At 45.8% G+C, this 21,951-nt stretch overlaps 1 protein-coding gene and 1 pseudogene across 1 annotated transcript; both read right to left on the minus strand.

Moving 5' to 3' along the window:
* Positions 1 to 11,544: 11,544 nt before the first annotated feature.
* On the minus strand, positions 11,545 to 12,443 carry LOC114057731 (annotated as a pseudogene).
* Positions 12,444 to 16,241: 3,798 nt separating this feature from the next.
* LOC114057722 (G-protein coupled receptor 35-like) lies at positions 16,242 to 20,156 on the minus strand. Its single transcript, XM_027884366.1, has 2 exons — positions 19,721 to 20,156; positions 16,242 to 18,151 (listed from the first exon to the last, which is right to left on the minus strand). Exon 2 carries the CDS (start codon positions 18,137 to 18,139, stop codon positions 17,201 to 17,203), a length of 939 nt encoding a protein of 312 aa, XP_027740167.1. The 5' UTR covers positions 18,140 to 18,151; positions 19,721 to 20,156; the 3' UTR covers positions 16,242 to 17,200.
* Between the last annotated feature and the right edge of the window lie 1,795 nt (positions 20,157 to 21,951).

Consider the following 21,951-nt stretch of genomic DNA (forward strand, 5'->3'; position numbering starts at 1 on the left):
TTGAATGGCTTGTTCTGAAAAGGAGCTGGCTTGCATGACATTTTTGCCATTTCCTGTGACTTTTCCTCATCCACCCCTCCTCAGGGTAGGAACTGGCATTTCTGGAAAGAAAGCCTACCCACTCAAGCCTACACAAAATGGATAACAGTCAAATGAAAATCACAGATTGCCTTAAAAGGAACATTTTCCAGACCTGAGATGTGCCCTATATCATTAATGTGTGTCATCTTTGCACTCAGGGCCTTTGCCATTTTAATTTATGTGTTGCCAGGCACATTGTATTGGTTTTGACCAGTGTGTGTTCAGCTGTGCATCAAGAAGGCACCTCTCAAAGCATGTCTCAAAGGAGCGAAGGTTTCTGTTCCAAGGACGTGGCTGTTCGAGCTGCCAGCTGAGGATTGTTTCTCACACTGGTATTGTCTCACCTGGACGGTGGCACTTAACACACCCATGGCTCTCTTGTTTGCTTGGCTTGGTTTTCCTGGTGGTTTCTGCAGCCTATATATAGCATGAATTCCTCCATCACAGCACAGAAAAGTGCAGTTATCATTGCAGAGACTTCAGCCTGTGTCCTCTCATCTTTGATCATTTTAGATCTCTGAGGGTGTGAGAACTGCAGTAAACCTCACTGCTGCCATAAGAGTGTCCAGACAGTTTCCAGGGCACCAAAGTTCCAACTTGAGCCATTAAGTGGCTTATCGTGGAGTGCTGCAGGGAAATAGTGCCCAGAGAGACCTCATCAGATAGCCAGGAAAGAAAAGTTTAAAAGTTTAAGAAAATGCTTGCAGGAATCGCCACTTTACTTTAGCATCACAGTTCTGAGTGACTGTCAGTTCTGGTAGAGGAGCTGCTTCCCAACAGTGCCATCTTTGGGTAGTTTGTGAGCTGGACAAGAGGCATCAAAGTGGAACTTAACTTTTTCTTTGTTTGATGCTCTCTCTCCCCACATATTAAAAAATATGTGTGTATATTTTTGTCTGCACATCAATATCATAATGAATTATTTACAGTAGTTATGTTGCTCACGTGGGTTGCATGCTTACTTATTTTATGAGCTTCCCTTTGCTCTCATCTCTCCTAATGTCTTGGCCAATCTCTTCTTATTGCAGTAAGACAGCCAGCCTTTGAGAGAGAGAGAGCTCAGTTTAATGCTGCTGAAAATAATGTCCCTTTATGAAGGCACGGCTTTGTCTATTCTCCTTTGGAAACGGCAACTGAGAAAACCTCCTGATTTATTCCATTGCAAAAGTGGTCTTTGCCTTGAAGAGAATTGGCCATCCTTATATCTGGCATCTGAAGAGGACAGTTCAATAAGCTGTAGCTTGTTTCTTCTGTGCATATAGGCTATCTGCCCTTTCTATCTGCACATGATTAGTATTTAAAATATAACCAATTTGTCTTGGTCTCAGGGTCTTGGATGCTCCAGAAGGGGGAACAAGGGAGGGATGCTGCAATGTGCTGCATCCCAAGGGAGAAAGGCACTCTGGTTTATTTCTCTGAGAATGGGAGTTCATCCTCGTCTGTGCACAGACAGGTTGTAGTGTTTGAGCTTAACAGTGACTGATCCTTCCTTCTGATGTTAGTGTAGCTGAGTCAATATGACTGTCTTTGTTTTGGCTGCCTGGCATAGCCCAGTGTCTTTACACACAAATCAGAATGACTGCATGGCTTTGGAAACAAAAGCAGTGCACTTTATTTATATATAATCATGCCATTTACATTGACAACCTTCTAGCTTTGCACTTCAAACCAAGTACTAGAGATTTATTTGAAAAGCTGCAAAGGTCCCTTCCCTTTAGCACAGGTGCATTCCTATAAATAGCCTGCGGGGGAAAGCCACATAACATGAAAGGCTTCAAGAAAGCAATTTGCAGGAAAGTGAAAAACCTCAAACAGATGAAAACTTCTCCAATGAACTAAAGTTACAGTGGCAGAAACTATCATGTGACCAGGTGCAGACTTTTTTTTTTTTAAGGAAAAAGAAAAAAAATTAAAAAGCTAAGGTTTCAGGAAAAAAAAATCTTGAGGGACAAAAGTTTTGGCAAGCCTGAGATGACAACTTTTGAATTTCAGTGGACACAACTTCCACAAGACCCAAAATTGTCTGAAGCCCACAGTGGCCTGGCCTGCCTGCAGAGGTAGGGAGTGTGTGTCTGTCTCTGTGGCAGCCAGGATGGTCTTCACTTTAAAAATACACTTTTATCACTTTGCATCCAGCTAGAGTTATGTTGGCCTGTGCAAGTGTTCTGCCAATTTGTTTGCCCCCTCCCTCCCCTGGTAGCAAGGATGGATTTAAGGAACACAGACACCAACTTTAAAGAATAAGTATGTAAGTTTACTGTAGTGTAAAATATTAAAGAATTACAAAAGAAGCAGTGGCTTATGATAGGATACACTTAGCAATGCATCTAATCATTACTACAAAATGTCTATGGTGATTAAGAGAGAGACACTTCACCAGTTACCCGAAGTACTTAACATAATCCAGACCACACTTCAGCTGGAGAGGCCCCTGATCACAGTGAGGGAGAACCCCTTCCTTGTAACTGGGAAATCCTCCACAGTGCATCCACTCGCAGGTGAAGCTTCACCTTTGCTGTGAGAGGGTCCAGCTTATACAGTGTTAAAAAACCAGTTTGCATCATTTGATAAGTGTAGGAAAATAATATCTGGCTTTATTCTCCCCCTGGTTTTCCTCTTGGGCCTGGCCAGAACCCAAGGCAAAATCAGGGAATCAGTTTGGACAAGCTTCTATTCAATGCCTCACTGCCTTGACTAGTCTCTAAAAACAGAACTTATGGCTGCACTGATGTCTCAAATATGAACAAGCTGCGGCCATGTGAGGCCCTAATGCTTTTCATGGCCTTGGACTGAAAGAAAAGGCATATTTATAACAAATACAGGTCTTACTAGTTATTGATAATATGCTGTGCTAACGAGCCTAAGTGTGTATTCCTAAAGCATCACTGAGGATTAGATAGCATCTTAGTTAATAAGCAGATAGATGGCTAAATACAGTACCAGGCTAAATATAACATTAGGTTGGAGAGTTCATCTTACAGGTCAGTTCTGATCAGGGTCAGTCCTTCCAGCCCTAGCATTACAGCAAGGTGAGCAGGCTGGACACCAGCACGGCCGCCCCCCAAGATGACTCTTGTATGTTATGTAGAGGTTTGTTGTGCTGCAGTGTCCTGGACATGGAGGCCTTGGAGGATTTGGATAAAGGCCATGAATGTGTGCTGACTAGCTGGCTTTCTCCAGGAAGGATTACCTCCAGTTTTTGTGCTACAAACCAGGACCATCCTAAGGGACTGCCTCATCTGTTTGGAGTAGAATGAAGAGTGTGTGAGCAGAGTGCAAGTGCCAGCTTCTACTAAAAAAACCCTTGTGTGCTGTTACAGTAGGCTACTCTGAATAAACTCCATTTCCCCCTGAGTTTGGTGGGAATGGTGATTGTTGAGATCAGGGTAGTTGTATAGAGACTGTACAAGTAGCCAAGAAATTTGTGAAGGTAGGTTATCAGGTAGGAATTTATTTGTATTGTTGCCTTGAAGTCTTGTGCTTTTGGACTCCTCCCTGTCCCCAGGAACTATCTTGCATTTATGCACAGAGTGTGAACTGTATTGTTTCTTGCAGAAGGGCTTTAGCTGTGATGCTGGGCTTAAATTTCCTAGGCCAGAGGAAGACATTCCTTTGCAAAGCCTTTCACTGAGCCTTAACGTCCAACTGGGGTTGTTCTGGAGCACCCAGGTATACAATGGCAACCAGCCAGATGTGTGGATGTTTCTCCATTTCTACCTGAAATTTGCAATATTCCTCAAAGAGCAGGACTTTGCCACTCCAGATCACAGCCTGAGGATCATCTGCCAACCTGAAAGAGCAAAGCTTTGCTGGATGTGCTTTCAGCTGGTGAGGGACTTGCAGCCTACGCATCAAAGTCTGGTCCCAGCTAAGGCTTTTGCCACTCCGTCAGGGTGAGTGCTGGGAATCTTCCAAGCGTCAGGTGCTGCCTGCAGTGCTGCCAGAGAAAGGCAATGTGATGGAGCCCCAGGGCTCTGCTCAGGGCTGCGGTGGAGAGGGTACAGGGCCTCCTCAGGTTCTGAACAGCAGAGGGCAGCTGTGGCCTGGGGAATATATTAATCAGTCACTAGTTAGACATGTGTTAACGATGACTTGGTCATGTGTTTAGCCCTGACAGAATCCTCCTGTCGTGCATGAGATGTCACCAGAGGCACCTGGCAGGTTCCCGGCTGTCTGGCTGTGACCTTTCACTGTCTCGGCGATGCACGTTGTTCCTCATTGTTCCATAGAAATGTCTTAAACTGAGGTTCATTTAAACCCAAACAGTGTTGCCTCTCAGCTTTGTTGTTCTGAAGAACAGCATTGTTTGGGCTTGCAGAGCTCACAGCTGGTAGAGCTGCAGCACCTGTCGTGTCCCTCTGATCTTGCGCAGGGGTGGGGAGAAGCACCAGCTTTCATAGCCGGTGGGAGGGGATTTACCTTCATGCTGCCTTCTGATAGTTCTCTGACAACTTACAGTCTAGAAAGTGATGACAAAGAATCAGAGTTTTTGCATGAGAAAGCAGTACTATCTCCAGATCTCTGGCAGGCTGTCTCCTAACAGGGACTAGGGTAGTTCATAATGGTATAAAGAAAATGTCTGTAGTTCATGACTGTAAGAACAGACTCTTTTACAATTATATGTCCCCATATTATTGTAAGTGTTATGAAAAGTGTTTCTCTAATCATGATCACCTAACCTAAGACTTATTTATTTCAGGAATGAGACAGTCTATGAGACAGTGGAGTTGACTGCAGTATTTCAAATAGTGTTGACAAGTTGTATAAATGGTTTGGAAAAGAAGGAATTCAGTGAGGCATAAAGACATATGCAAAGTTTTACACATAGGAATAGTTGTGAGATATGGGTGAGCTTGCATGCAACATGTCTGAAAAAAGAGGATCTGCATCTTAGAATAAATTGCAAATGGAGCAGGATGGGAAATGAAATGGAAGATTAGGCTGTTGTAGAAAAAAGTCAACATGATTATGGGATATCAATTCTTTAAAGATTTATATAATAAATAGTTTGCTATATCCACTGTGCAGTAGGAAAAGAACGAATGGATTTACACTGCACTTGGAAATGCTCTGCCTGGAAATTCGAAGAAACCTTTTTAATGCTGAAGGTAGATGAAACCAGACAGATCCCTTCCTGTGCAGTGTTACACAAAGCAGGTTAGACAAAATTCTGCTGGCTATAACATGGGAATGCTTGAGCTGGCCTTTCATTAGATGGTCTCTTCCAGCCTTTTCTACAAGTCTGAGCTCTCACATGTGAAACACTGAAGTGAATTAGAAATCACCTTGGATAACATGACTGCTACACGCTTGTTAATGTCAAGGAGGGCAGAGAAAACCCTAATTGCTTATACACTCTGAGTACAGATCAGTGTAATCCCAGAGTGGCACAAAGACTCTTCTTGGTGTGAGTCCTTCTTTTCTGTAAGTGGACAGCAGCCTTTTACCAGGTGGCAGAATCACTAGATTGCTTTGTGCCATGCTCAGTTTAGCACAGGTTTGTTCCCTGATCTCAGCAGTGGCTATAGCTGACTGGGTTAGAGAGTTCTCCCATACATCATTGCACTCCATAAAAAGAAACCCAGGAACAGAAAAAGGGTGGAAGAAAAAAAGGATGTGAAAAGAATTAATGTTGTTTTCTTCAGATCCTTCTTTGCCATTTGTCATTTGGAGGCAAGAATAAGCTCTACTGAAGCAGGCCTCTCTGGGTTATTGGCTTATCACCAGGCTTTGAAAAAAGGTCTGTGAGAATTATTCTTTTTACTTTAGATCTTTGAAGCAGAATGGGAATTCCACTGAAAAATTACATTTCTTGCTTAAGGTTAGTCCCTGCTTCCCGTCCTGTCTCCCATGGAACTGAGAAGAATGAGAGCATGAGCACAGAGGTCTTTCAAAATTATCAAAACTGACACTGATGCATAGTTTGCTTGACACCCATGTTTCCTTTCCCTCTCCCTTTCATTTAATCCAAACTCCAGTTTCCTTTTTCCCCAAAATTCTTTTGCTTGGCTTTGAGGTGAGGTCTCCCAGCCTACCCGAACAAACAACTGTGGGAGGGAAGAAACTGGCTAGAGAGGATGAGGAAAAGCATTTAGGGAATAAGTTTTCAGGTTATTTTTCTCTTCCAGATGTGTTAGACATACTGCTGCATGACTTGTTTTAAATGTCTTTGCAAACATCCAAGCAAGGGTGCAAGTTCCCAGGGGAAACAGGCCAGGGGAAATCTGCCCCAAACACCTTTTCCTACTTTCTGAGGCCACTTTCTGTCCTTCCTCTCCCAGGACTGCTGGAGTTTGTTGCAGACAGAGGAGAGGTTCCCCTCTAGTGATCTGACACTTTCTGTGCAACTCCACAGTGTAACAACACAACTTGGGCCTTTTGAAGAGCAATATTTAGCTTTGGCAGCTCTAGGTGTGTGCAGATATTTTCCAGTCAGAACAGTATCCAGCTCAGGATTTCCCTGGTGGGGGCTAGATGCAGTTGGCTCCTTTTGCTGTGCCTGGTTTGATGCTGCACCAACCTCTGGCAGGTACAGGGACTATGCTGCAGAAGCTGAATGTGGATAATATGGTTAATTTTATGTGTTTCTGTGTGCCTATGGAACACAGAAATGTCCCTTATGGGCCATTTTACATAAAGAAACAATCTCTGGTTTACAAGGTTCATAAACTACAGGCTGCAGTAACCTGGGAAAGTATCTGGTGGGTTTCTAGTCTGACACAGCAAGGATGGTCTCCCAGCTCTGCAGTGTAGTTCCAGGGCCCTGCAAACCCGGTGGTCTCTGGGCTCGGATGCTGTAGATAAACAGCACTGCAGCAGCAGGGAGTCTGCCCATGCTCTCTGCTCAGAAATATTATTCAAGGGAAATTCCTAATTTCTCTAGTTTTACAAGCCTAGTGCATCAGGAACTAAATGTATGTTGATGTATGTAGGCAGAACTAAATATTGCTCTCACTGACAAATTGGGTGAAGTTGCACCAGAATCAGCAGTAAATGCTGCTTCAGAGAAAACCAGTGTATTTTCATGAATTGAAGGCTCCCTAGTACCTACATCAGCATGGCTTAGAAACAAATTTAATGACAGACCTGAGGAAGAATTCTGCACCCTCTGCTCTTATCTGTGAATTCACCCTGTTGAGAAGAGAGAAAGGATATGCTTTTACCTGGCATGCCAAAATATTGCTGTTTGCCAAGGCTCACAGGGGTGCCACAATCTGCAGCATCAGAGGAGCCCCTGGTGTCTGGGCAGCAAAAGGTGCTACAGGGAGGAAAGGGCTTGCACAGTTCAGTACTTAACAGTTACTAGGCAAAAAAAAATTGTCCTCGTGTTGTTGTGGTTTCAGCTTCTGCCCTGGCCCAAATTCCTCGTGATGATTCAGGCTGTGAGCATGCTCATAGCTCCAATATGCCCTTGACAACCAGAATGGGTAAGCACCCAGGGCAGCCAGGCCTTGTGGAAAGGTCTATGAATTTGGTGGTCCTTTCTGTGATAAACATATTCTGAACATTTCATCTTGGCCCTAGGTTAGGAATGGTTATTCTTGAAAAAGAGTGTGAGAAAAGGCCAGAGAAGAAGATAAGAGTCACGTGCTTCTTGGAGAAATGTGGTTTTTATTAAGGTTTTCTTTGTTTGCTTGTTTGTTTTTAGGCTGCAGCCTTTTAGCATGTTATGGAATGAGGAGTGCATGGTGTCAGATTGTGCATGGCTAGTGCATGCAGGACATCTCATCATCCCCTTAGAACAACTTAGTGTTGTTTCTGTCTTCATTCAGAAACTGAGAGATATTGCTTCTGTCTCGATCTAACAACAATGAGCCACCCCAATTTTCACTTCCTCAGAAGTGTCCTCTTTTTCTCTCTTCAACAAAAATATTTTTGAAGTGTGTCACAGGTTTTCTTGCACAGCTTTCTCACTTTCCCCCCCCACTTTTGATATTTAGCTGAACTCTTGTTTTTCGGTCACATGCCCTGGTTCAGTTCTTGAGAGCACCGTTCATTCAAAATGTGACAGCACCAGCAAATGGAAAGCCCCAAGCATGAAATCTGGTGTGAGATGTTACCAGACTTCTGTGAGCAAGTACATGAAAGTCAGAGGAAGGTTTGCATGTCTACCTGCACTCTGTGTGTCCTACCTGTTCAGCCACCTCCAGAGCTGCAGCAGCTCCACTCATGCTTCCAACAGGCCTGTTTTTGTAACAGGTGCATTCAGTGTTTTTGACAGGTGTATCCAGCTCTGCCATAAATTCACAAAATCATAGAATTAATATGATGTAGGACAGGCCAGTGCAAGATATCCGTGCTGCCTGTGTTCTGCAGCTGCTGGGAGAGCAGGGTGGCCTGATGAGAGCAGGATGCCGTTGTGCATGTTGGGAGGTGCCTGCTCAGCCAGTCTGGGAGGGGTAGGTTTCAGCCCTTTTTGCACCTGTACCCTCAACACTTGGAAAGCATGAGGTTAATGCTTTCCAGAACTGGCTCCAGAGAAATAGGGAAGTCCAAAAGACAGAGCGTGAAGGGTAAGTTGCACGTATTCAAAAGCTTGGTGGATGTGGTGAGATGAGTTTTCACAGTAAGGTAAAAACAAGCCAGGCAAGGCCTGTACCTCTTGGATAGTTATGGTCTGTCTGTGCATGGGGTGAGGGTTGTCCGCCTTCCAGGCAATGGCAGTAGAATCAGTACCTTGCAGGCAAGTTCTTGGATCCCCCTTGGCTCCCAGAAGTTACTGACTCCACCAGAAATGTCTAGTTCTGCAGACCACTGCTGTCTCCTCACCGCTTAATTTATCCCTTAGCATTTCTCTATATGATGTGGGAGAATTTGGCCAGCTGGGTTATGAATTTAGGGAGCACTCCTTCTACTAAATCAGCCCAAAAGCTCCAAAGAGAAGCAAAAAGCACTGAATAAAAGGAGCACCATAAACCAGTTTTCAAGCTGGGGAGCCAGAGAGTGTTTCTTGATGCTTGTGCCACATATTTCAGCCCCAGCACATGTGAATCCTTGGCTGCCCTGACTGAATGGTGAAGGAGTTTCAATCCAAAGGATATCACACCTCTTTTCTGAGAGTAAAACATGCTGTCCTGCCTCTTTGCCCTTGGTAACCAGCTGCTCCTGAGAGCCACCAGGAGCAGTGGTGGTGGCCCTGGCTCAGGGCTGATGCGAAGGCTGGTGATGGCAGTGAGGACCCTCCCTGCACTCTCTGCCCAGCACCACCTTGCACTGGCACAACCTCACTGCTTCCTGCACACCACCCCAAGACTCCCCCAGCTCTAAACCTCAGTAAGCACTGGAGGACTCACAGGTGTACAGAGGCTCCGATCTGAGGTTTCTGTGGTGATGTAATTTGTTTAAGGGCAGGCGTTCATGGTACGTATTGCAAGGCGAACGGCTGCTGGAGGAAGAGGGTTACTAGACGTTAGGTGGGTTAACAGCATGTGCTCGAAAGTACTTTGTTTGAAGTTGGCTTTGTTTGTAGTCTGCTCTGTATCTCCTCCACCCTTGTAATTAGTGGTTACTGGAGTTAGAAGTGCTTTTTCCCTGCCCATCTAAAATAGCAGTTTATTTTGTGCAGAGTTTATACCCCTGAAGAGCTCACATCCATGCTGGTCAGACTGGAGGCACAGAAAAAACATACTGGCAAGGATGTCTCAAATCACTGTGCTCTCACCAAACAAATCCTGTACTGGGGAGGAGACCTTGAAGGTGTGTTTAGCCCTATTGGGGAACAGTTTAACAATTTAGGGTCACAAAGGTGCCTGTGTTACTACAGAGGCTTAGGAGACCTATGAGCACACGGGGCTGGGGAAGGCAGGGTGTGTGCTTGGCTAGGCAGTGCCAAGTCCCTGCCAGGGCCCTGCTGCACCTTGGGCTGAGCCAAGAGGAGATAACCCATCTCTGCAAATACAGTGCCCTTTGTTGCTACTTTGATCTTTTCACAGAAAATGGAAGTGTAGAAAAGGAGAGAAACCAACCTCCATAAAGGGTCTTCTTTTTCAGCCAAAGCCTCTCCTCTTCTCCTTCCCCATTGTGTAGTGAGCAAAGGAGATATTCTGTTTCAGATTTTGGTGATTACAGAGCTGATACTCCATTTCTACCTGAATCTCTGGCAGGCATGGTAAGTTTGTATTCCCTTGGGAAGCTGACAGGTTTTTGCTCTTGTCCTGTTTAGGTGGCAGGGGCGTTGCTGGGCAGCACAGCACAGCCCAGGTGGATGGAAAGATCTGAGCAACTACTCTGTGCAGCAGAGGCTCTCCTTGAGAAGGTTCCTCCTTCTGACATGTGCCTTGAGTAGAAGGAGATGCAAAAGCCCAGCTGGGTGTGGGGGCCGTAAGGCTTCATTGGTGGCAGTAGGGTTTGGCACAGCAGGTACCGGCAGATGGAAGCCCAGCCTGGGCTGGGAGGTATGAGTGGAGGTGTGTGCCCGGTACATCCCATCCTGGGGCATTGCGGTCTGAGGCCTGTTGGTGATTCCACCTTCTTAGCTTTTTGTGGTGCCGTGCTCCGCTCTGCCTTGGAAAATCCGAGTCTCAGCTGCAGCTCACACGTGCTGCCCCTTGCTTGGACAGCAAGAATATGAGCTGTCCCTCTAGGGGCAGAGAGCAGAGCAGGTCCTGTATCACCCAATCTCCACCCTTTTCCATTTAACTCCTTAAGAAACTGAATTCTTTGCCAGTGACACTACTTAATTTAGGTCGATTTCTTTATAGCAGCTGCTGCCACTTTCTGTAGACAGTCCTTTACATTATAAGGTTGAACAGGGTCCTGATACAGAGTCCTTATTCCCGTTGCCCTACACACACTGTTTGGATAGTAGTTTTAATGCCATTTGTCTCATACATATGTGTTGTAAAGTTTTGCCCCACTACAAGCAATTGCAATTTCTTCTGACCTTACATTGCAATGGTGACCATTTTGTAGCTGTTACATTGCTGTAAGGTTGTCTAAAGCAGGTAAAACTCCCTTTGCTACTGGGATTGTGCATTATTAACAACTAAAATCCAAAATGTTTGTCACTTATAGAAACACCCTCCCTTCTTTTTCTGCACTGGACTCACCCTAATTTTTAAAAATTTTTTCATATTTGGAATAGCCTCTGTTTCTTTGTCACAGCTGCACAAAAACCAATCCAACGTGGGAATGAGGAACAAAACCCAAACCTTTACCACTGCCTGGATTTGTTTTGAATTTCCTGTAAAATGAAAGACAGGGGATTTTTGCAGGGGAAAGCTATTATTTTACTCCAATTTGAATAAGGCAGAGAAAGGCAATCTAGATCATTACACCAAGATCTGGACTGCTGTGATTGTCTGAATCAGAGCTCATTTTCATGTATCTGAATGTTTCCCATTAGCAAAACATCCCTCTATCCCACTCTCACAAAAAGGAAGTGCAATTCAACTGGGACTGCTTTCGAGTCTCAGTTGAATTTGAAAACAGCAAGTATAAAAGATGTGCTGTATTTGTTTTGCACTAATCTTTGATCTGTGAGAGCTGAATTTCATCTTCTTCCTTACTGCCTTCAGATCTGGACTTTGCTAGCTTGGAAGACGCTTCCTTAAATTCCTGGCTGACAATGCAGTAACAAATAGCATCCAGGAAGCAGTTTGTGTTTGCAAGGACTGAGGCAAAATGAACAGAGTTGTTAATGCTCCGTATTGCAGAGCAGCTGGAGCTGATGGAGTCCATTGTAAAATGAGGGAGATGTCCAAGGTGAAGAGGTAAAAAGCATATGATGAACACAGCCATGTTTGCAGACAGCCTTCCTGACTAATTTTTCCTTTTGTGAGTTTTCATTCTTCTTTCTTCTGAGTTCTGCAATGACTTGTATGGACCAATAACTCAAGATGAGCAGTGGTATGAAAAATTCTGCAATAAAGACACCCAGTGAGAGCACCGAGGGCGTCCTAGCAGATTTTCCAAAGCGAAGGACTTGTCCTAGATCCTCTACATTTTTAATGAGGGACATCTCACAGGTGATGAATATCCAACGAAATCTTGAGGCGAAAACTCTCTTCAGTGGTGACCTCAGTGCCCCAGCTGTCAAAGTGAACTTTACTGCAAGGTAACTATCTGCTGCTATGATGGTGATGATACCCATGCTCATAAAGCTCACAGCCACCGTTCATCTGCCTTCAGATGCTGGAGCTGGAATAATGTTTTAAAAGGCGAGGTGAAGAGCAGCAAGCAGTCAGTAACACACAAGTTGACCAGGTATACTCTGTTTTCTGTCCATTTGCCAACTTGCAGCATAACACCCACAGTGCCAACACACTCAGCAAAATGCTAAAAACCAAAACTGGGACGCAAACACACGGCTGGACAAGTGAAAAACTGTCATTGACTGTGATAATGCAGCTGCTGAAGTTCATTTTGAGGGTGGTAAAAGGCACAGTTCCTGCAGAAGCAGCCTAAATTTTTAGAAGTGAGGCTCTGGACAGAATCAGTGATTAATTCAAAGATTTCAGGGCTTTACCAACCACAAAAACGGAGAGGACTGTGCAAAGCTGGCTGTAGGGTACCTAGCAGGGAGAAGAGGGAGGAGAACACCATCCTGATCAGTTGTGGAGGAGAGAAAAGCACAGGTTCTCTCTGGGTACCATCTGGGAAGACTGCTTCTGTAGAGAGGCAGGGGAAAGTGCTTGAGCATCTTTTTTCGGTCAGACTTGGATCAGGCAGCAGCAGATGTCCTGCAGCCAGGAGTTATGTGAGCTGATACGAACATCTGATAAAGGAAAGGGGCAACATAAACTCAGTTCTCATCCCTTCCATTATAGCAGTCCTCAGCTGAAGCCAGCCAGCATCCCCGCAGCTCAAAATGTTCCAGGAGACGGGTGGCAAAAGGACACCTGTCCTCTCCTTCAGTCCTGAGCTGTCTCTGCATGACTTCTCATTAGTGGTGAGTAATTATTACTACATCTCATTAATTTTTGGCTGCCATTGAATCCTTTACTTAGAGGCAGCCTTTAGTGACCTGAAGCGAGAATCAGAGTATTAGGTTCTCCTTGCTGCCTCTCAAGGATCATCAAAGTTGTTCTTCATCTCAGAAGGATAACAGCAATCTTCCACAATTCCAAGACAAAAAACCCCTACCAATGCCATGGCAAGAAACATGATCAGCAGCTATGTGAGAGGTGAGCTGTGTTTTATCTTGTGGGTGGTTTTATCACCTCAGATCTAAGGACAATATTGCTGTTTGCCCTCCTGCTTTGGAGGAATCAATGCAGGACTATATTCCTGGTGCAGCTGTTCATGGAGAGAAAATGCCCAGGGTGTCTGACATATCTTTGGATTTTCTCTGCAAGAAAAATTGCATTTGTGGGGCTCAAAAGCATCTCCACCCAGTAAAGCATAGGGCAGTGCTGCAGCTGTTGGTTGGCTTTAAAACCACACATCAGAGGACTCCTGCCAGGACACCTATTCAGAGGTGAGGGAACATGGTACAGCAGAGACCTGCAGTACATTTGTCCTCTGGACATGAGAAATGAGTTATATAACTCATATAAGGGTAGATCATAACACAAAACAGGGAGATCTACCAAAGACTGAGACAACCCTTGAGCATTTAAAACACGTTAAATGTGGCCAGCATCAAAATAAACCTTTGAAAGTACATTGCCTCTGGCCCTCTATGTTTCTCCATCACCATTTTGGTGTCTCACCATGGCTGGGGAAAGGCAATGCCTTGCAGAGCTCAGATTACCATGTCAGTAAATAGCCAGGAAAAATTACCTGCTAGTTTGGTGCCCTTGGAGAGAGAGTTCCTCCAGACCAGCTGTGATGCTCCACACAGTCCCGGGGAGCAGTGCTTCTCACACATGGACAGCAGCAATGCTGGCCGAGGAAGCACCACCGCCCCTCTTGAACACAGTTCCTCAGTGCTTTTCTTCCTCTCACCATTTCTGTGTCTTGTCCCACCTCCTGTTGACTGAGGAGCCGGCAACAGCCCTGCTCTGAGGTGAAATGTCTGCCGTACACCCCTGCCGAAGTTCCGATGGCCACAGAATGGCTTTGGGCTTTTCCTTTGTTTGACTTTCCATTGGCTGATGTTTCACTGGTCAAAGCCCCCTGACCTTCCTCACCCAACAGACTGCGCATATTTCTTGGAGGGGCCAACTGCCCTGGCAGGTCCTGAGGTCTCCTCTCTGCCTTCCAGACTGCTGATCCTGCTGGGACTGGAGCAGGGAGTGGCACCTGCTGTTCCACTGCTGAGTTCCAGGACAGAGCAACGGCTACAGTTCCAGTCCCAAAGCTGTCGAGAGGTGGGAGCTGTGGTTCTCAGGTAGGTTTTTAATTATTATAAAGGAGTTTCACTCTGAATCACAGTAATACTCTTCTATAGTTCTCATCAGCCAGCAGTTTTCTGAACAAACATGACACCAGGACCCTTTGACCTGCTGACTTTGTGGCTGCCCTGAGGCTGTGGGTGCCTGCTGGCCAGGGACTGCTCTTTGGTGGCCCATTGCGTTCACCAGAACATATCAGAGTTGTGATAATAAGCTTAGAGGTCTTGATCTTAGTTCCTTGAATTTCTGTTTTAGGCAAACATATTTCCCCTTCCCAATTTCCAGGTCATCTTAGAGGAGCTTCAGGAGTATTTCTGCATTGTCTGTCTCTGCATCACAAGCCAACCTTTAAGAATGATTCCTTGCCAGTGTACAGAGTTCTTCCCAGTTCTTCTTACAAGTACACTGTACCTCTGAGTTTCCAGGGACTTCTGTTGACTTTCTTGTCGCTGCTTCTTGGTGGATGCTTGTAAGTAGTTACTGACATATATTAGTACACCGAGCTCCTTGATCCCAGGCCATCATTTTCATATCATGGTGCTTGATATTACTTTAGTTTTCAAAGTCATCCAGCATCTGGGTTGTGATAGTTTCACCACTGTACAGAAAACTTTGCATCATCCTCAAGATCCCCGTATGGGCCATCCATTTAAGAGCTGGACCCAATGATCCTGTGTGGGTCCTTTCCAACTCAGAATATTCTGTGGTTCTGTGAAGTTCTTTGTCAAGGCAATCACTAGCAGTATAAACCATGAGCAGTCATAATCAAGCCTGGAGAAGCTGTTCAGTGCAGTGCTTCCCATCCACACCTTGGTGCTGTGGTCACCAGACGAGGGTCTCCCTTCAGCCCAGTGCGGTTGCAACAGATGGACAAGCTGTGCCCCAGTCATGAAACAGCTGCCTGTGATCAGCAGGTTCACCAGGATATGTCAAAACAAATTCAACATCAGCTACCAGAAGTCAAAACTAGGAAAAAGTGTTACCTATGGAGAACTTACGTGTCTTGTGGTGAGGCTCTCGAGTCTCTGATTGCTGGACACATCAGGTTCCCCATGCTTCTCTTCACCTCATCTCCCATCAGCCACACTCTCAAGCTGCCTCCTTCTGTCCAGTCACGGGTTTTATCACCCCTGCCATGGACCAATGATGCTCCCTTGGTATTTTGCTCTGTCTCTGCAGTTTTCAAGCTGTCTCAGCACTGCAAGTGCTGTCACCATGTGGCCCAGTGTAAGCGACACTCGTGCTGTGCTCTCACTTCCTCACTGGCAGGGTCTAGAGCACCACCAAGTGCCTGTAGAGAGAGCACTGCTGTTCACAGAGTGCCCCAAAGGGCCTTTTACTGACCCTGCCTACAACATTGTGCCCGGAAAAATTCTTTTCTTAATGAAAGTAGGCAGTGGGTCCAAATATCACCATAAGGGAATATTTCCCCACTTTAGTTTTGCCTTTCTATTTGTTCCCTAACATTTAATATTTGAGATGTGTTGTGAAGCTGCACTTTTTTCAGATCTGAGCATAGTAGTGCTGTCACTGGCCAGAGTCTTCCTTTTCTTCCCCAGTCTCAGGAAAGGGACTGTGTTTGGTGGTTTCTACCCCAGTTCTGACTGACTTTGTGTTGCTGCTGCTGTGAGATTTCATTCCTTTAAATTCTTTTACTTCTCTGGTTCCTCATCCATATTGGAAGTTGTGATAATCAGGTAGTTTTCAGGGCACATCTGGGCAATTTTTTTTGTTTTATCAGCAGCAGTACTGGGTGATCTCACTTCTTTGTTGGGGCCCAGGAACTGATAACTCATCTGTTACATTTACTGGAGCACTCAGGGAGCTGAAGTTTTGTCCAGACTGAAGGAGGATGTTAAAAACCTGTCATAAACTTGACATATAAGCAAGATGAAAATTTTTATCCAATTTTTATACCTCTACAGGGAATCAGAAAGCTCCTTGCTCATTTTTGGGCTGCACGGTTAAATAACCTGTTGTGAGGCAGCTCCTATACTGTAGTAACTAAGTCTTCTCTCACAATCTCCAGTATAGGTTTGGCATTAATAACACTCCTGTGTATAATGGTAATGAGTGAATAGTGACTTTAAAAGGCAGAATGAGGGCCAAAGAGTGTGCAACAATTAAATTTGTCACATACACACACGGCCCTTTTGCTCTGCTTGCAGTGAAACACCAGTAATGCCAGAGCATTAAATAATACACCAAAGATGAAAATTGTGACATAAATTATCAGCTGAATGACCAGAGTAGTTTCATTCATTTTTATGCCACAGTTGCTCACTGCAGCTTCCACCCTGTTGGGTCACCTGCCAAAGTATTGACACAAAGCAGGTAGATCTAACTTTGGAGGGGGGATAATTTCTGTGATGGGAAAAGTAATTTCCTTTGTTGTTTGGACAGTGTCTGGACAGAGGTTTCAGACTATGGTTTGCAGAAAGAAAAAGGTGACAGTCTTCTGTAGGGGAAATAATTGTTGTCACTAAGAAAGTTAATGGTGTTTAGGTTTAAATGAGCAGAATATGGGTTTGCAGTCTATGGAGGATATTTTTTAGAGGTTTATTAGTCAGAAGACACTGAAAGTGAGTAACAGTAAAGCCAACCAAAATCACCAGGAGGTGCCTGAAGCTGCGGTACAATGATACAAGACTATAATCAGAGCTGGAATAAAGTCACCGAGGACAGAAGGGCAAAATTCAACTTAATATCAGACCCTCTGGTGGGGGTTGCTCTGTTTTTCAGGTATACCTGTATCTACAATGACTGCACATGGTTCCATTCCCTCTGCCTCAAAACTTCAGCAGCAGAGTGGCACTTAACATCTCTCTGGTGCTACACCTTGTTCATGCCATGACTTGATCTGTGGGTGGCTGTGACTCTTGGCTTTCATTTGTCTTGGACCTCATGCAGGTGGGGAACATAGAAGAAAATTCTGGAAATTCCTTGGCTGCAAAATAATAGCAAAATGCATCCAAACAGCAGTTACTATTTGCTAAGCATCCAGAGACCTTAAAAGAGATGTTAACTGCTGGCACCAGAGAAGCAGCTCCAGTAACCTCCACTGCGAACCGCACGAGCATTGTAATGTAGAAAGGTGAGAAACATACAATGAACACCCACAGATTCACAGAAACGATGTGCACGGCCTTCTGGATTAATTTTGTCTCATGAGGGCTTGTGGCCATGTTCTTTTTGAGACATCTGATGACTTGAACTGAGCAAAAAATCACAATCCCTAAGGGAATAAAGTATCCAAAGATACTAGTGAGTAAAGATGGATAACTAGGTTCAAGAGATTCCTTCCGAAAGCAGAATTTTTCCCCCTTATTGTGAAGTTTTGGACGGACATTGGAATAAATTATGAGCATTATCCAAAGAAAGCCACAGATAGAAGCTGATTTCAGCGGGGATCGAAAAACCTTTGCTTTTAGAGGGAAATTGATTGCAATGTATCGATCAATTGCAATCAGGGTGATGATAAAGATGCTCATAGGCATATTTGTAAAATAGATGTTGTGTACGGCAGCACACAGCCAGTCTGCAGGACGCTTGTACTTGGTCAGATACGCCACCAAAGGCAGGGCAAAGAGCAGGAAACTATCCGCGACGATCAGGTTGATCATGTACACCTTGGTCTCAGTCCACCCCTTGAGTTTGCAGCAGAAGACCCAGAAGGCAATCGCGTTCAGTGGGATCCCCAAAGCGAGCACTGGGATGTAGACAATCAGCTGAAGTATTGCAATGCCATCTGGCAGCGTGTTATTGTCAGTGCTGTTGTTCATGCTGGGTTGTCTCTGCAAGGGAAGAGTGCAGGCATGAGGCCGAGCTCTGGTTGGATTCATGGCTCATCAGCACCGTCAGACCCTCAGTCATCAAAGTTACACTGTCACTCGCTGCCAGACAACAAAAACACATAGACAAGCCTCTCGCAGCTCTAGGGTAGCTAAGCCTGCCTCACTTTCCCTCCAGGCCCTGGTAACAGTCAAGGCTCTGCAAAGCAGAAGGATGATTTTTGTTGTCCCTTACCTTTGCTGCTGTAGTTACCAAAGAGCCACTGCCTTTAGGGCAGGCCACAGCAGAGCTGGGCAACATTCCCCTTTTGCCCTCTGAGACCCTTGTTTTGATACTGGAGCCACCTCATAGGTTTGCTCTGAGTTTTTCCAGGCCTGAAGACCTCCTCAGGACTCGAACCCTTCCAGCCATGGGGTAGCTCAGGTGGCTTTACTCCCAGGGGCAGTGGGAACACTGCTGCAGGCTGCTCAGTGGGTCAGGCTGCCCCCAGGCTCAAATCCACTCCTCTCTCTGCAGGATGCTGGGGAGGAACAGTTCAGCGTGAGTACCACCAGCCCTAGCAGATAAGAGGTCTCAAGAGAAGGAAGGGGAAGTGAGAATATGTGTCTGATCTCCACCTTCAGAGATAGGAAACCAAATTCTGCTAGAGCAGAAAACAGAAATCTGCAAACTTAGACTATCTTCTGGTACTCCTCTAAATATTTCAGGGCATCCACCACCAGCAAGGCAGATGAATCAGGTTTTGTCTGCAGCTCATAAAGGCAGTGTTTACAAAGAGGCTGGCATGAAAAACACCCAGATTCCTACAATCTCTTACAAAGACATTGCCTTATAAGTCAGCAGCTTGTAAACATTAACCCGAAAACTGAAGTGAAACTGTCTGACTGCATGAAGTAAGTGACCTGCTTTTAGTGTCCAAGATTGGGAGACAGATCTGGCAACCACAGAGGAAAGCATAGCACCTGCCCTAGTGGCAGAACTGGTATGGCATTGCTGAAACACTGGGATGCAGTCATTTTTAGGATGGAATTTATGGAGCAGCTAACATACAACCGTTGTCCTGGTGCTCTTGAGTTTTCAGCCACACAGGTTCTTGGCTGCACTGTGGTTACAGTGGCTGCCCTGTAGCTGTTCCCTATCAGCCTGTTGCTGTCACCTCGCAGTGAAAAGGCCACTCTCTGCATGCATACCACTACCCTGAGGAGCAGCTGAGCCCACTGGGCCATGCATACCAGCTCCATCCCATCCCCCATATAAGCACAGAGCCCATGGTATTTCCCAAGGGGGTGTGCCAGGGGTCCCCACACTCATGGAAGGGGCATGGGAGGAAGCATTGGTGTGAAACTGCAGCAAGGAATGAAGAACCCACCCGAATGGATGGGTACCTGCATACCTGCAACACAGTGGGGCACAACAGCCTCCTGTGAAAGCAGGAGGAAGTCAGGGCTCCTGTGTCCAGCTGAGGACTGACCTCTGTCTGGAGCCATGGCTAGACATGAGACAGCACACCCTGGAGCAATGAGCAGAACACACTGCCACACACTGGTGTGGGGAGAATTAAAAGCCATTACCTGCTTCCTGTGAGGCGGGTGGCTGGGTTTGTTTAGTCCCAAGAAATCTTGCAGGGTAAACGCAGAGAAGGTGATCCGTGGGAGCCACAGGTGTCGGTGCAGGACACAGCTGTCCCGGAGCCTGCTGTGACAGTTCAGCAGCCTTGAAATTCATCAATGAACTCCAGTGCACTAGAAGTTCTTCCTTGTCACCTTTCAGGCTGACGGAATCTCTGGTGATCTCTGTTGTTCCACTTCCCAGAAGGTCAGTGCTTCAGCGTCAGTTTTTCCACCCAAAGTGCCCTCCCCCTCATCCCCTCACAAAAAACAGCAATTAAAATTTAATATTTTCAGTCACGGGAAAGCAATTTCTGAAGTAAAATCCATAATGGTTGGAAATTGCCCTTCTGGCAGCAGAAGGTTCCCCAAGGAGCCCAGCAGCCTGTGCAGCCTCTGGTGTGGTTGCAGAGTGTGCCCCAGGCAGGCAGCACTGTGGGGACAATAACGGGGTCACAGCACTGGTTGTGCACCCCGTGACATCAAGCCCAGGGCACAGGGACCCAGCCTGCTGCTATTTGGTGTCTTTACAAGTAAGGTGACGGATGCCATGGGCTTGCCTGACTTCTCTGCCTCAGGCAGGTGTGTAACACTGCCCATCAGCATCAACGGGAGCCTTTACGAAGATGGTTAAGTAGTTGTCCCAGTCATATTTTACAGAAACTTGGCTGGATTTTGCTGTCCACTGGCTACAGCAGTTGCAGTCCCATCTGTGTGAGCCAGCTGACAGGTTCTGTGTACCTCAGGATTTGTCCCATTAATTAATCTCTCTGGAGATCACGGTCTCAAAGGTGACAGCAGAAGATTGACCATCCTCTCTGGGCTCAGATGTGGAAGGCAGATGTAGGTCACAAGGGAAGATGCATAAATGGGCAGGAAACACTCCTCCACACTGTCTCATGAGCTCTGAGCAGTGCTGGTGCAGAGATCGGGACCATTTTGGACATTTTTCAGTATTTAGAAAGAAAAAAAGCCCAATTCTGGGAGCCTTTGTATAACACAGAGAGAGTTAATGCACTCCCCATCCACCCTGACTCTGCCAGGCTGCTGACTCACAGAAAAATGCTTTTCTCAGATGGAAATGTCAGGGGTGTCCATGTGGGCAGGCTGTGGAAACCCAGACCCAGCTGGGTTCAGCTGGGGGGGTGATGCTCTGACTCTGAGGTGCAGCTGGGAGGGGGAACCATCCTGGTGCCAAAACACAAAACCAGAGAACAGCAATGCATGGGTGGCAAATATTTAGCCAGTGATAAAAGGGTTTCCCCATGGGTGGGAGCAACAGCCCCTCAGGGATGGCTGCTCTAAGGAAGTGTCTGTGTGCCAAGGCTCAGCAGTGCAGTGAGAGGGGAACCAGCAGGAGGACTCAGCTCTAAAATCTGAACCTTGTGCCTTCATGCACCGGACAGTTCTTGCTTTCACTCTGTCTTCCCTCACAGCCATCTGACCTGTTCAGTTGAAGAGGAAGGAGTGTGTGATGGTGTGGTGTTATGTGCAACAACGCAGTGGAAGCCATTAAAGCACAGTGCTTTTCCTCCAGGTGAGGAACACATCCTACATCTTATGTCTTTTCATCTTTTGCCTTGTAATCGCTTTTGTTATCCCTGTTTATTCGTATGGGAAGCTGCTCTTTGCTGTAAGGCAGGTAAGTCGACTCCTCATCTACATTTTTACTTTGACCCCAAACCAAACAGAAACCAGTGATTACCATTTTCCACCTTAAAACTTCTCTGCTATCAGATATGCTGCCACCCTTGGAAACTGTGACTGTCTTTCTGACAGGCTCCAGTCTACCAGGGCTTTAAAAGTCACATTGAAGTGTGAGCAGATGGAGGTCCCTCTGAGAAATGGTATATGAGGGAAGTTTGCCAGACCACTTAAGACCACTAAAGTAGCCCTAATTAAAACTAGGAAAGACTTACCTACCTTGAATGGATTGGTCCTAGGATTTAAATTTGCAGAAAATCTATTGAGAGGTGAGCATCACCAGCAGGTCCAGAGGCTCTATGGTCAGCAGTGGGTGTAGGAGCCAACATTTCTATAGCTCGGTGCTTCTCTGAAAGCATAAGAATGAACCCTGCAAAAAAGGCTGCTAAAAAAGTAGTCACACATAATCCAGCTGCTGGCAGATTCAGGCACAGCAGGAAGATGGAGTTTGGCAAATACAAAGCCCAAGGCAGTCCCATGGCATGAAGTTT

The sequence above is a fragment of the Empidonax traillii genome, unplaced genomic scaffold, assembly GCF_003031625.1.
Source record: "Empidonax traillii isolate 1590-97213 ecotype Southwest subspecies unplaced genomic scaffold, ASM303162v1 scaffold143:size1492093, whole genome shotgun sequence".
Classification (NCBI taxonomy): Eukaryota; Metazoa; Chordata; class Aves; order Passeriformes; family Tyrannidae; genus Empidonax; species Empidonax traillii.